The 12,734-nt window shown below is 30.8% G+C and overlaps 1 protein-coding gene, 1 long non-coding RNA gene and 1 pseudogene across 2 annotated transcripts; 2 read left to right on the forward strand and 1 right to left on the reverse strand.

Moving 5' to 3' along the window:
- The first annotated feature begins 2,066 nt into the window (after positions 1 to 2,066).
- LOC106389433 (GATA transcription factor 21-like) lies at positions 2,067 to 4,196 on the forward strand. Its single transcript, XM_013829683.3, has 3 exons — positions 2,067 to 2,469; positions 2,766 to 3,242; positions 3,410 to 4,196. Exons 1-3 carry the CDS (start codon positions 2,197 to 2,199, stop codon positions 3,842 to 3,844), a joined length of 1,185 nt encoding a protein of 394 aa, XP_013685137.2. The 5' UTR covers positions 2,067 to 2,196; the 3' UTR covers positions 3,845 to 4,196.
- Positions 4,197 to 7,662: 3,466 nt separating this feature from the next.
- On the reverse strand, positions 7,663 to 9,434 carry LOC106389440 (annotated as a pseudogene).
- A 2,601-nt stretch (positions 9,435 to 12,035) lies between these two features.
- LOC125583661 lies at positions 12,036 to 12,653 on the forward strand. The gene is made up of 2 exons (XR_007320699.1): positions 12,036 to 12,373; positions 12,436 to 12,653. It is a non-coding gene; the product is annotated as an uncharacterized LOC125583661 (long non-coding RNA).
- Positions 12,654 to 12,734: the final 81 nt, after the last annotated feature.

Genomic DNA, 12,734 nt, shown 5'->3' on the forward strand with positions numbered 1-12,734 from the left:
TACCACTCTAAACCTATCTCTTCTCTCTCCCCTGCCTCACTTCCCTTCTCTCAAATCATATTTCTAATATATCTCCTCCGGGAGAGATTATTGATGAATCGCATGCAGTGTCCACTGAGTCAACTTTGATTAACTGTAAATTAAATAAAACAAAATAAGCAATGTTGAGTATATTGGATATTTAGCAAGTCATGCTAGATTAATGGCTCGTTACAACAAAATCTATTACTTTAGGTACTAGCCAGTAGTCTAGTAGTACTAGGGGGTGGAGGGGTCTAATTAAGTAGATCCACTGACTTTCTTCTTTGAATGCTAGACAAAACTAATTCGCTTTTCAACCGAAAATACAAGTCTGTGATACAAAAAAAAATCACCAAGCTGATTATATATCTAACCTTCTTAGAGATTCTTTGATACAATTTATTTAAGTATAAAGATCATGAGAAATCCAAATTTTGACTTTTTCCTGTAATAGAATCTTGACATCTAGGAAACCCTAGAGTTGAAAAGACTACAAGTAAAAGGATATTATGTGTTTCAATTATTATCATGAATCGTGTGTCTCTTACTCTCCAAATATGTATATAACTGCAGGCTTTTATTTTAAAATTTCTCATTGACAAAAAAAATTAAAAATTTTCTGTCTCTCCTAGTGGGGTAAGAAAATTACAGATAGGGTTAGTTCTGAATGGGGTCACCCAGTACCAATCCACATACACAGTTTGTCTCATGTGTTTGGTTTCGTATGGGCGCCATGGACTCACGTGAACCTCTAAATTAATTATACAAATATTACATATATTTTCTAGTTTCTTATGACTAGTATATATTTTCTATTCTCTACAGCTTTTTTTGGACAAAATCTTCCACAGTTTAATAACGAGATTTCTATTAATCAGTTCAAATATTACCTTTTATCTAGTGTCTAACACTAACAAACATAATATAAAAGATCATAACCTTTTCATCTTTGGATTGGACATCACAAAACATATTGGATTGACCAATATCGTTACATAAATATTTACGTATTTATGTTATTATTACTAATATTATTATTGTTTTTTGTCTTAATGTTATTATTCTTTCTTTTTTTCTATGTTACATGGAAACGGAAGCGGGTACGTGGAAGCGGAAACGTAAAGAAGTGCAGAAGCGAGATTTTTTAAAATATTAAGAAGCGGGTACGTGTTGGAAGCGTATATCCATATATAAATATATATATATATATATATGTAAATGTTTTTTAAAAAATAGGACTAAAAATTATATGATTTAAATTTGAAATAAAACATTTATTTATTTATAATAATTTTGAAATGATTTTATATTAAAACTGTAAAAATACACATAAATTATGTTTACAAAAATATTATATTAATTATTTTTAATACTTTATAACTAATTGACACAATATGTTTCAATATGTGCTATATTTTTAATAAAAAATCTCAATGCATAAAGATAATTTATAGTATTATTTTTGATATTTGTATATTTATAACTCAATATTCATTACGATTAATTTTTTAATTTTATATAGATTAAAACTATGGTTTTATATTTTATTGATATACATTGTATTTTTTTTTGAACGGAAGCGTGATTCCAAAACGGAATCATAAGCTTCCAACAGGTTTTTAAAGAGAATATTTTAGAAACGTTTTGGAAGCGAGATTCCGCAAGTTTCCACGAGGTTCCGATTCCGATTCCGAAGCAGGAAGCGGACGTCCGATGAAGCTTCCATGCAACGTAGCTTTTTTTACTTGTTGTCATATTTGTAATACATATATATATATATATATATTATATTAAATTCAATATTAAGTCTAACCTGGACTAACATTTGTTGTGGGTGTACAATCGGACTGGTCCGGTTGTCGAAATTTAAAACAGTATATTTATCTATGTGTTCGAAAATTCACTGTACAACAGTACAAGTTGATGTATACAGACATAACAAATGTAACTCTAGACTCACATAAGCCATATATATAATATGTATAATTCGTCTAAAAAAAGAATAATATGTATAAAAGAAACCATGTGTGGTTGGCTCGTGTCTCATCTCATGGACTTTAAAAGGGGTCAAACATAGTATAACTTGGAATCTTTTTGCCATCTACCATCTCTCTCAATCCCCTATCTAAGATCACTTTCTTTCTCTGTGTGTTTTATCATCTCTCTTTCTCATCAATGGGTTCAAATTTTCATTACTCCATAGATCTAAACGAAGATCAAAACCATCACGAACAGCCCTTTTTGTATCCTTTTGGATCCTCTTCGTCTATTCTTCATAATCAGCAGCCGCATCATCACCATAATCATCAAGTTCCCTCTAATTCTTCATCATCCATTTCGTCTCTATCCTCTTACCTCCCTTTCTTGATCAACTCTCAAGAAGATCATCATGTTGCGTACAACAATACTTATCATGCTGATCATCTCCATCTATCTCAACCCCTCAAGGTATACAAACACATATGTATAGGTGTTTATAATTACTTATCAAACTTAATTGTGTCTATAAATGCTTTTCTTGAATGATATTTTTTCTTTTTCGTTTAGTTGTTGAAATTATATCTGACTAAGTAGAATTCATACAAAAAAAAAAAAAAGTAGAATTCATACAAAGGATTTTAGGTTTTTAATTTGTATTGAGAAAATATGCACAAAATAAATTTCAGTTAACACATAAGGGGACTCTTGTAAAGCTATATAATCATTATTTTTTGTTAATAACCTTGATCATTGATATATATCAGGCCAATATGTTTAACGGTGGATCATCATCATCTTACGATCACACGGTGCCAAAGAAGGAGAGAAGACTGAAACTAACGATAAGGAAAAAAGATTATCACGATGACCGAACCGATTTTCCTCATCAAAACCCGACAAAACTCAACTCAGGCTCGGACAAGTGGTTGATGTCCCCAAAGATGCGGTTGATCAAGAAAACAATCACCAACAATAAACAGCGAATTGATCACACTAACAGTAATGATAATAATAATAAAGAAGATCACTATCCTTTAGATCATAAGACTACTTTCAAAGAAGATCACGATGAAGAACTCAAGAAAGTCTCGACCAGGACGAATACGGCAGCGACCACAGAGAAGCGCTGCAATACCATCAACGAGAATGGTTATGGTAATAACAACGGTGTGATTAGGGTTTGTTCGGATTGTAACACCACCAAGACTCCTCTTTGGCGAAGTGGGCCTCGAGGTCCCAAGGTAAATTAATTCGATTTTTCTTGATACTATATATCTTATATAATATATATTACCTTAATTCAGTTTGTAAAAGACTTAGATATGTGATTTATTCAAGTCTAATGCATTTTGTTTTCAATTGTTTCATCAACTACAATTCACACATTTATTTTCACCTTTTTTATTAGTCTCTTTGCAACGCGTGTGGCATAAGACAAAGAAAGGCGAGGCGGGCCGCAATGGCTGCAGCCGTAGCTGCGGGAGACGACCAAAAGGTGGTGGCGGCGAGGCTGCAACAATTACCGGTGAAAAAGAAGTTGCAAAACAAGAGAAAACGATTTAATGGAGGTGACAAATACAATCTCTCTTCCCCGGTGGTGGCAAAGACAAAAAAATGCAAGTTGAAAGAAGAAGAGGATGACGCCGCAATAGTTGCCGGAGATTCAGAGATCAGCAAATCAACAACTTCCTCTGGATCCTCAGTTTTGCCGAACAAATTTTGCTTCGATGATTTGACTATATTGTTGAGCAAAAGCTCAGCTTATCAACAAGTGTTCCCACAAGATGAGAAGGAAGCTGCTATATTGCTCATGGCTCTGTCGTATGGAATGGTTCATGGTTGATCAGATAATTACAACATCTTCTGATTACAAAAAGAGGTTTATTTATATAGTCATATATACCATATATAGTAAACATAATAATGTTAAATTTTTGGAGTGATTAATGTGGCTTTGCAGCTGGTCTAATATGAGCAAAAAAACATTTTATAATAAGTGAGTGAGATTTTAGTATTTATATGTTTTGGAATATCTTGGATATTGTGCTTTTTTTCCCAATGAAGCATTAACCACCCGATAATGTGGGTGTTCTTTTTTCTTTTTCTTTTTTGTAAAAGGGCTTCAGTGTTCTTGTTTATCTATATCTTTATATTGTGTTACGTGATTTGAGAAATAATATAATCAGTGAAGAATATATTTATCTTTATATATATATATATATATATATATATATATATGTCATCAAGATGAATCATAAATTGATGACTGGCTTTATATGTGACATAACTAATATTCATTCAATTTTCTTAAGTAAGATCAAAATTATTATTATTTTAAATAAGTTAATTGGACTTAATCATTTGTGATAATATTCAGAACACAAGATTTATGAATGGATGAGGGAAAATTTGGTTGATAGAACATATGAATGTGTGATATAGGAGAAGATCATGTGAGTAGAAGATAATGCGTTTGTGTTGCATATTAAGGTGACGACATATCAAGTTAAAAGAGGTCGGCCACATATTTTATTATACTTCTCATTTTCATAAAATGATTTTTACTAATTTATTTTCGCTGTTTTGTAAAAACATATGTGGGTTGACCAAATTCAAAAGAAGTACCAAAAAAAAATGCTACATTACGTAAGGCCACTGACTCTCTGGTATGGTGTGTACTTTGCCATGTTGATCGTGTCTGTACATCAAAAATGTGAAGTGTGAAATCGTTTTTTACATTTTGTCATTAGCCGTCAGCAAATATCAAAGTTATACTTTTACACGTTAATGCGTACATGTTATTAAAATCATTTCCTGAAAAATACAAATGACTAAGTATTGGTAATCTGATCGTGAGAGGAAAAACTTGGGACAAAGTGTAAATCCGTCGATTCTAGATTCGAGTCCTACAAAAATCTAAGTTGTTATACTTAGCTAGAGGAAGATGGAACCATGTATTAGACCATATCATAAAATCCGGTAATACTTGTTAAGTTGTTATCGTACTGTTTTTCGGATTTTAGTAGGCGTCGGTCCATATACCTCCATGTAAAAGAAACATGCAGACCCTTTTTTTTTTTGCTAACTATTAGTTTAGTCTAGTAATGCCCTATATATTAAAAGAGAATCATTACAACATATTTTTGTAGCCACATGTCATCATCACAATCATTCTTAGAATTCTTAAAAAAATATGTTGGTCCATATAAATATATAATAAGTTTTTTATTAAACTAATCATAAATAAATTAATCATAAATATTCTTCATTGTTTCCTTAAATAAAAATCATGGAATTACCTAATGTGGCTAAAGTATATATGACAATTAATGATTTTGAATAATAAAGATTTGATAAAAAATAGTCTATTTTCTATCATTTTTAAAAAATTATAACTTATTAAAATAAATTAAACAACCACATTAACTATATAATAAAAATTTAGATTTTTTCGTATATGTTATATTTTGAATTTAAAAAAAACGAACATAAATGACTAAAGTTGTTAAAAATCTCACATTGAAATTTTTGTGATCCATGATTTAAAATTTATGTTATAACAAGACACAAATGATTACGAAATTACATAAGTAGAAAGTCTCATTTAATAAATATTATATATGTATATTAATATTTTTTAAAAATAAGTTATATACCATATAAAATACATAAGTATTTTAATTTCGAATTTGCTTTGAATTTTTTTGATAAACATTTTGAACAATAAGTGACAACTTAATATTTAGATTTCAAACTTTGCATTGAATGTTTTTAAAATTATAAATACTAAAACTATTAAAACTATTATCATTGATTTAAAAAATTTGTTATAAAAAAATACAAATGATCAAAAATAATATGAATATAAAATATTTTTTAACAGATGTCAATATTAAAAAGCACTATATATCTTTGTTAATATCATTTAAACTTAATTTTATAACATATAAAATATAAAAAGTGTTTGTCTAGATTAATAAAATTTATTTAAGTATTTGTAAAAATTTAATTATATACGTAATAGTTACTAAATTTTTAATTATTCAATATATCTTTATTATTTCATAATATGTAAAAAATATATAATACTTAAAAATAATTTATATAATATTCATCACGCGCAAGACGCGGATCTTAACCTAGTATTAATTAATTCAGTGACTAATATGTTTTTCTCACTGTAAATAGTCTTTTATTTGAAAAAAAAAATATTTTTTATATGGTTGATAAATTATTAGTTCAACATATAACAAAAAAATCATCTACCAAAATATGCACTTTTTAAAAGTTTGAATGATAGTTAAGGAGATAAAGTTGCAAGATAGTTAAGAAGCCCCTAAGTCAATGTCGTCCCACTAATTTTGGAGTCCTAAAGAGAAAATAAAATAAAACAAGATATAAAACATATAATTAACTTAACTAACAAAATAAATTTAAAACATATATAAGAATTAATGTATATATTTAATTTAACTTGAAAAAAATTTATAACCCTAATATATATTTCTGGTTTAGATAATTTAGCTCAATCAAAATTTCAAGAGATAATTTGGGAAGGTCATCTATAAAATACAACATATAAGCCAGTATTATTAGGGCAATCATAATAGGATAAGAAGTTATTGTAGGCCATCAAATAGACGAGATTTTGGAAAAATGATGCAAAGAAATTTATATACAAGTATTTTATATATGCATAACCAGTTTTACTAATTAAGTTAACTAGAGGTATTCCGGCGCTACGCGCCGGGGTCGGACGTTGATTTCTCTTATGTATTCCATTTGTTTGATTCTCTTCTGTTAGTTGGTATTCCATTTGTTTGATTCTCTTCTGTTAGTTGGTATTTCATTTGAGTCTGAATTATTTTAGTTGTTGCTATTTAAGATTTGGGGGTCTTGAACTAAAATAGATTTTAGGAATGCATGTTAGTAGATGCCATGATGTAATGTCAGTGTGTTTCTTACTCTGGGTGAGTTAATTTTGGGATTTTTTTTACTTATGTGTTAGATGCCGATTTTTTTTGGTTTACGTATGTATGATGATTTTTATTTATTTATTTAATTTAAGTGTCAGGAGGGAGTATGAATATATCTTGTAACTTTAAGGGAAAAATAAAGTAATAATATTTTTTATTCATGATAGGAAAATTAATGAAACTTAACGAAAATATTTATTAATTTTAATATGATATTATTTAATTTATACAGATGATAATAGCTTTAACTATTTGTATTTGTTGATCTTGTTAAAAAGCATAGGTTTTCTCATCACTAAATTTTTTTTATCCAAATGTAGTTGTTTTACATCTTTCAATATTTATTATATAGTGAATAAAATTAAATTAATATATTACAGTTGATATTCAACACATAAATAACAACTTTAGCGAAAGCCTGGATGGGCATTTTGGTCCATCGATATACCATATAGATGAACGTTCTCATGATCATCATTTTCTTTTAAGCAGTCTGTGGATCAAAGTAAAAATGACTGCAAGAGGTGGCAGTCAAAAATAACCGAGTTGCAGAAGAATTGTATCAGTGATGTGTTTATGGCACTCACATTTACAGTTTTTCACAGTCTCATAATGGTTGCCATTGTTACGATTCAGTAGTGGTAGAAGGAGAATCACTACCAACTATTTTCTTGGCACATGACACTTTTGGCAATTGAGAACTAAATTAGATGGGAAGAAAAATATATACATATATGCTTGTTACTACTTCAAGATGAAAAGAGAGGCACCCTTCTTCTTCCATCCCTTATGATTATGTGTCTGAAGACAAATTAAAAAAAAAAAAAGAGAAACTACCCGGTATAGATGTTCTGCTTCAAAAGGGTTTTGATACCCATCCATTCCACACTTCATAAATTTCTCATCGGTTGCTTGAATCGCGTCTGCCGTCATTGCAAATACCGAAAGATGCCAACTTGAATTGTTTACATACTCTACTGCCAAAACCTGACTACTCATAATGCTGCCACATCAGAATTTGTACCCTTAAAAACAATTAAATAATGGAATTCAGTGATGAGAAAACCTATGCTTTTTCATATAACATAAGATGACAAAGTGTATGATAAAATAAATATCAAATGATGACGAAGTGTATGTAAAAAATAAATAATGGAATTCTTATAGTATATGGTAAACATAAGATGACGTTGTTTAGCATCTTTAGTTATGCTGCCACATTAGAATGCTGATGTGACCGATATATATCTCAAAATCAGCAAGGCATGCTATTCTCACCCGACCACAGTGCCTCGCTTTCCATATAGAGACGAAAATATCATTTCGATGATGCATGATAAGTTGATTGGTTTTACCTGAGCTTTCATGGACGGGAAGACATTCCAGAACCTTAAGGTTTCATCTCCTACTCTGTTTACAATAGTTTGTCCAATCAGGTGAGACCGCAACGTACATAACTTGGTATGTGTGACATGTTAGATTTGCATTCTGAACCACAAAAAAAGGGACAGACATGTTCAGTTAACTACATATATGTATTGATGCAAAGTAATATACAGAGACAAAGGTCAGACAAATTTATTACTTTGGAGATGGTTAGGTATTTCCAGTAAATGATTTGGTTTTGGGAGCATCCGTGCGTGCTAACCAGAAAGAATAAGCATTTGACTTGGTGTTGAAGATTGCATATTTGTGATGTGCAAAAACATGGCAAAGCTTAATAAGAAATTTACATGTCAGGAGTCACCAGAAGCAAGAAGATTGTTAACATAAGATGACGAAACAATGACTTTAGAATGCAGCACCAAACCAAACAATCTTGAGTTAAGAAAATTACCTCTTAGATCATTTTAAAGGATCGGTGTTTTGTTTGTGTACCTTGATTTTGCGCCTGAAATTTTGCTTACTCTTCTTGTTCCTGTGTATAGGAAACATAACCTGTTGATCTTTTCAATTACAAACAATTATCCTACCCAATGGAGACTGAAAATCACCAGTCCCAAAATTGCTGCTCATAAAAAAAGTACAGCCTAATCAACAATTCATATTTATGTCAGCTTCACTAAAGGCTCGTCTCATCCTAGAAACATAACCAAAATCCAACTGAGCAAGATCAGGGAAATTATGAATCACAACAGCCTATTGCTGTGCGTGCGACCAATCCATCGAGTTCCTGAACTTACGCTCTTCTGCATATCCTGGTTCTCGGCTGTTACTGCCGTTGTCATGACAACTATGTTATTTATGTCTGAAAAACACAGCGTGGAGATTTGGTAGCTGATTTCACCATGCGATCTTGCTCCTATTCAGCAAGGGCTTTAACTCAAAGCTCGTGCAGAGTCTTTGCCGCAATAGATCATTGTTAAAGAAGCTGAGAGTTGATAAGACAGCCTCTTCGAGAGCTATGAATAGATCTCCTTCTTCTCCCATATCATACTCAGATATGTGACGACTCATGGAAAGCACTGTTCTGAAACCAAAAAAAAAATCACAATCAGAATCAAAGATGACAAATAAAATAGAACATAGTTCAGATATTTGAGGCAACAAAGCTCATACCTTTAACCTTTACGGGAGTAAATTCGTTCACGAAAGGGTACGTAGATATTTTTCTCTTTCTTCTCACTGGTGGGAGACTTGCCGGTGGAGACAGGGGAGCGACGAAGCGCTTTATAAAGAAGGAGAAAGAAGGAGGTGAAACGAAATCATTAAAAGTGAGTTAATAACACAATTGATTTTTTTATGGCAGAGGAGGCTCAGGGAAACGGAGAAGACGAAGTTGACGGATAGAAAAGATGGACGATTCTTATGGTCTGAAATGGGCTTGAGGTAGGCCTAACATAACCATATCAGCCTATATGCAGAACGCCGTGCAACACGACAACGAAACATGGGCCGTAACGTAATCTGAAGTGGATTTCAACATGACTTAAGCTGTTCTGACGTGGTAGAACGGAGAACCCCTATTGGACGATTTTAATAAATGACGTGGACACCTTATATGATGAGTATATCCAGCTTTTAGTCTTGTGATAATGTGTGGCTTCAAAAATGAAAATATATATATATATAGAGGTAAATTACTCCTATCCATCTATATTTTTTCTTCTATAATAGAGACTAGGTGTTTTCTTAAAAATTTAAAAATAATTTATTAATTTTAGATTTTATTATTTTCTTACAAAAGTTAAATTTTTAATTTAATTTTATTTAAAAATTAAGATAAAATAATTATTATTTAATTTATATTTAATTATATATATATATGTATATATATTTTTAAAATTATATTCTTGGAAATATCCTTTATCTATTTATTTTGGTTAAAATATATTAAATCAGATTCTATTAAATTAAGAATTTTTTTGTTAGGTATATAATTTCAAAACGTAAAACTAAATAATATTTCTAAATTTTTTGATATTAAAAAGAAACTAATGGTAACAGGATTAGAAAATTTCAATTTAAAAAAAAAAAAGAAAACTGCATAAATTTTTGAAGATTTGTTTAAGTAATAAAATTATAAAAACAGAACTAAATAATATTTCAAAATTATAAATGTTATTATATTTATTTCTACTATTATATTAATGATGATTTATGAATTTTTACCATATTATACTAAACTTATCAAAAATATAAAACAATATTAAATGTAAATGTACATGTCACAATTAGCGTCAAACCATGTCATCATTGTTAATATTTTATGTCATCATTTTTTTTTTCAAAATCAATATGTTGATGACACATGGAAAATCATTTTCAAATAATGTCTAAAAAATTATTATTTTTATTTACAGAGGAAGAAGTAGCATTCTTCTATTTTTTACTCTATTTAAAATTTGCTATTTTAGAAGAATATGCTGGAACATATGTCACCTCCATTAAAGAAATCTTCTATTTTAGAGGAAAAATACATTGGATATTATATCTTTTGTTGTTTAGATGTTTGTTATCAAAGTCTTCAAAAATACTTTTTGATTAAGATTCTATAGATATTTTTTGACAGGATACAACACTTCAGATAACGGAACAGATTCAAACTGAATATTGCAAAGATGTGGAGGAGAAAACTAAGGGGCAGGCAGTCACAACCAGTAGACAGGAAGATAAGCTCTGAGGATATGAAGAAGACAGCGTGTGGAGATTACACAGAGAGATGTGATGATTAGAGATGTCAAATGGGCGGGCTATAAATGGGCGGCCCGTGTCCAAATCGATATGGTCCAAAATGGACAGACCCAGATTAAACCATAATTAAAATTTGTCCAGATGGGTGAACCCAATTATATTCATGGACAATAATGGACTTAACCACTTGGACAATGGGCGGCCCAATAAACTTAAATGTCTAGGGTTTGAAAAATTGGGAGAAAACACAAATCCCTTTTTTTTTCTTCCCGTCTCACTCTTGTGTTTTTTCTTCGTGTTTGATTCTTTCTCTTCGAATCCTCGTCTTCGATTTTTCCTCTTCGAGTCCTCATCTTCGATTCTTCCTATTCGTGTTCGATTCTTCTTCCTCGTCTTCGTTCTTCTTCGATTTTTTTTCGATTCTTCACCAACTTCTGATTTTATCATCTCTTAAGATTTATGGGTTTTCACTATTAGCTACTGATTCGTATCATCTACTAATATTGTGTTATGGTTTATGTGTTAAATGGATCGGTGATTTGTGTTCATAACGAAGTTGGTGGCGAGTCTGGCGACTATTTCTGTTTCCGCAAGTCAGACGAAATTACGAATTTTTTAAACTTATCTTGAATTTTTTATAACTTTGAAACATGAAGTTTAAAACATAAAGTTTAAGTATGTGACATCTTTAAAATTGAAAACTTAATAATCTTTAAATTTTTAAAACTGAAATTATGTTGTTTACATTAAGTGGGCATATGGGCCGCCCATGGATAGCCCAACAAATCATGGTCTTATTTGGTTATGGTCTCATTTGGACATGGTTATATTTGGGCTTCCACCAAAAATATCCAGCAAAAAAATGAAACCCATTCGGACACACCCAAACCCGCCCAACCCGCCCATTTGACATCTCTAGTGATGATGTAGCAATTGTTTCAAGAGATGAAAGGACAGTAGTTATAAAGGAGAAGAGTCTTGAACATAACACTAGAAGAAGTGACATTTTAAGTAAGCAGGGGATAAAAAGAAGCTCGGTGGTGGACATAAAGAATGATGAGAAGTAGCCAAACAAATCTGTGCGTTTGAAGGATTCTGAACTTGGGAGTTGGGAATGCAAATGATCTCGTCTCTGCATATTTCCTGATTAAGCAAAGGATTTGTCATGCGAAACAGATTTTGGACCAAGACATTTGGATTTTCAAGAGAGCTTGTATCTCAGAAGTGTTACAGAAGAATTCAGCAGGGAAAGCATTGTTGAGGTAAGTGTAGTTGCCTTAGTGATTTTTTTACAATTTTATATGATATATCTCAGTTTCTGCAGAAGCATCGAGAAAACGAATAGCAACTAGAAGTGAAAGAACATTGAGAGATCAAAGAAACAGAAGTCTAGACATTATCTGCACATTCTGAAAGTTCAAGAGGACCTGTTGGGTAGGTGGGCTTATAAACAGACATGTTTCACGGCTTATTGATAAACCCAAAAATACAAATATTTTCATCATATTTTTCTTTATTTTCAAGTAATGCGTGCATTGTTTATGGTGGTTTTGCTGGCTTAGTATTATTAACATGGCAATGAACTTTAAGCATAAAGTTTGTGTTCTGCAGAAAGTGAATATT

Source organism: Brassica napus, chromosome A2, assembly GCF_020379485.1.
Source record: "Brassica napus cultivar Da-Ae chromosome A2, Da-Ae, whole genome shotgun sequence".
NCBI classification, from domain to species: Eukaryota; Viridiplantae; Streptophyta; class Magnoliopsida; order Brassicales; family Brassicaceae; genus Brassica; species Brassica napus.

Coding starts and splice junctions, on each gene's coding strand:
- LOC106389433 (XM_013829683.3), top strand. CDS start 2,197: ATGGGTTCAAATTTTCATTACTCCATAGATCTAAACGAAGATCAAAAC. Junction 2,470..2,765: donor ATCTATCTCAACCCCTCAAG/GTATACAAACAC, acceptor GATATATATCAG/GCCAATATGTTTAACGGTGG. Junction 3,243..3,409: donor GTGGGCCTCGAGGTCCCAAG/GTAAATTAATTC, acceptor CTTTTTTATTAG/TCTCTTTGCAACGCGTGTGG.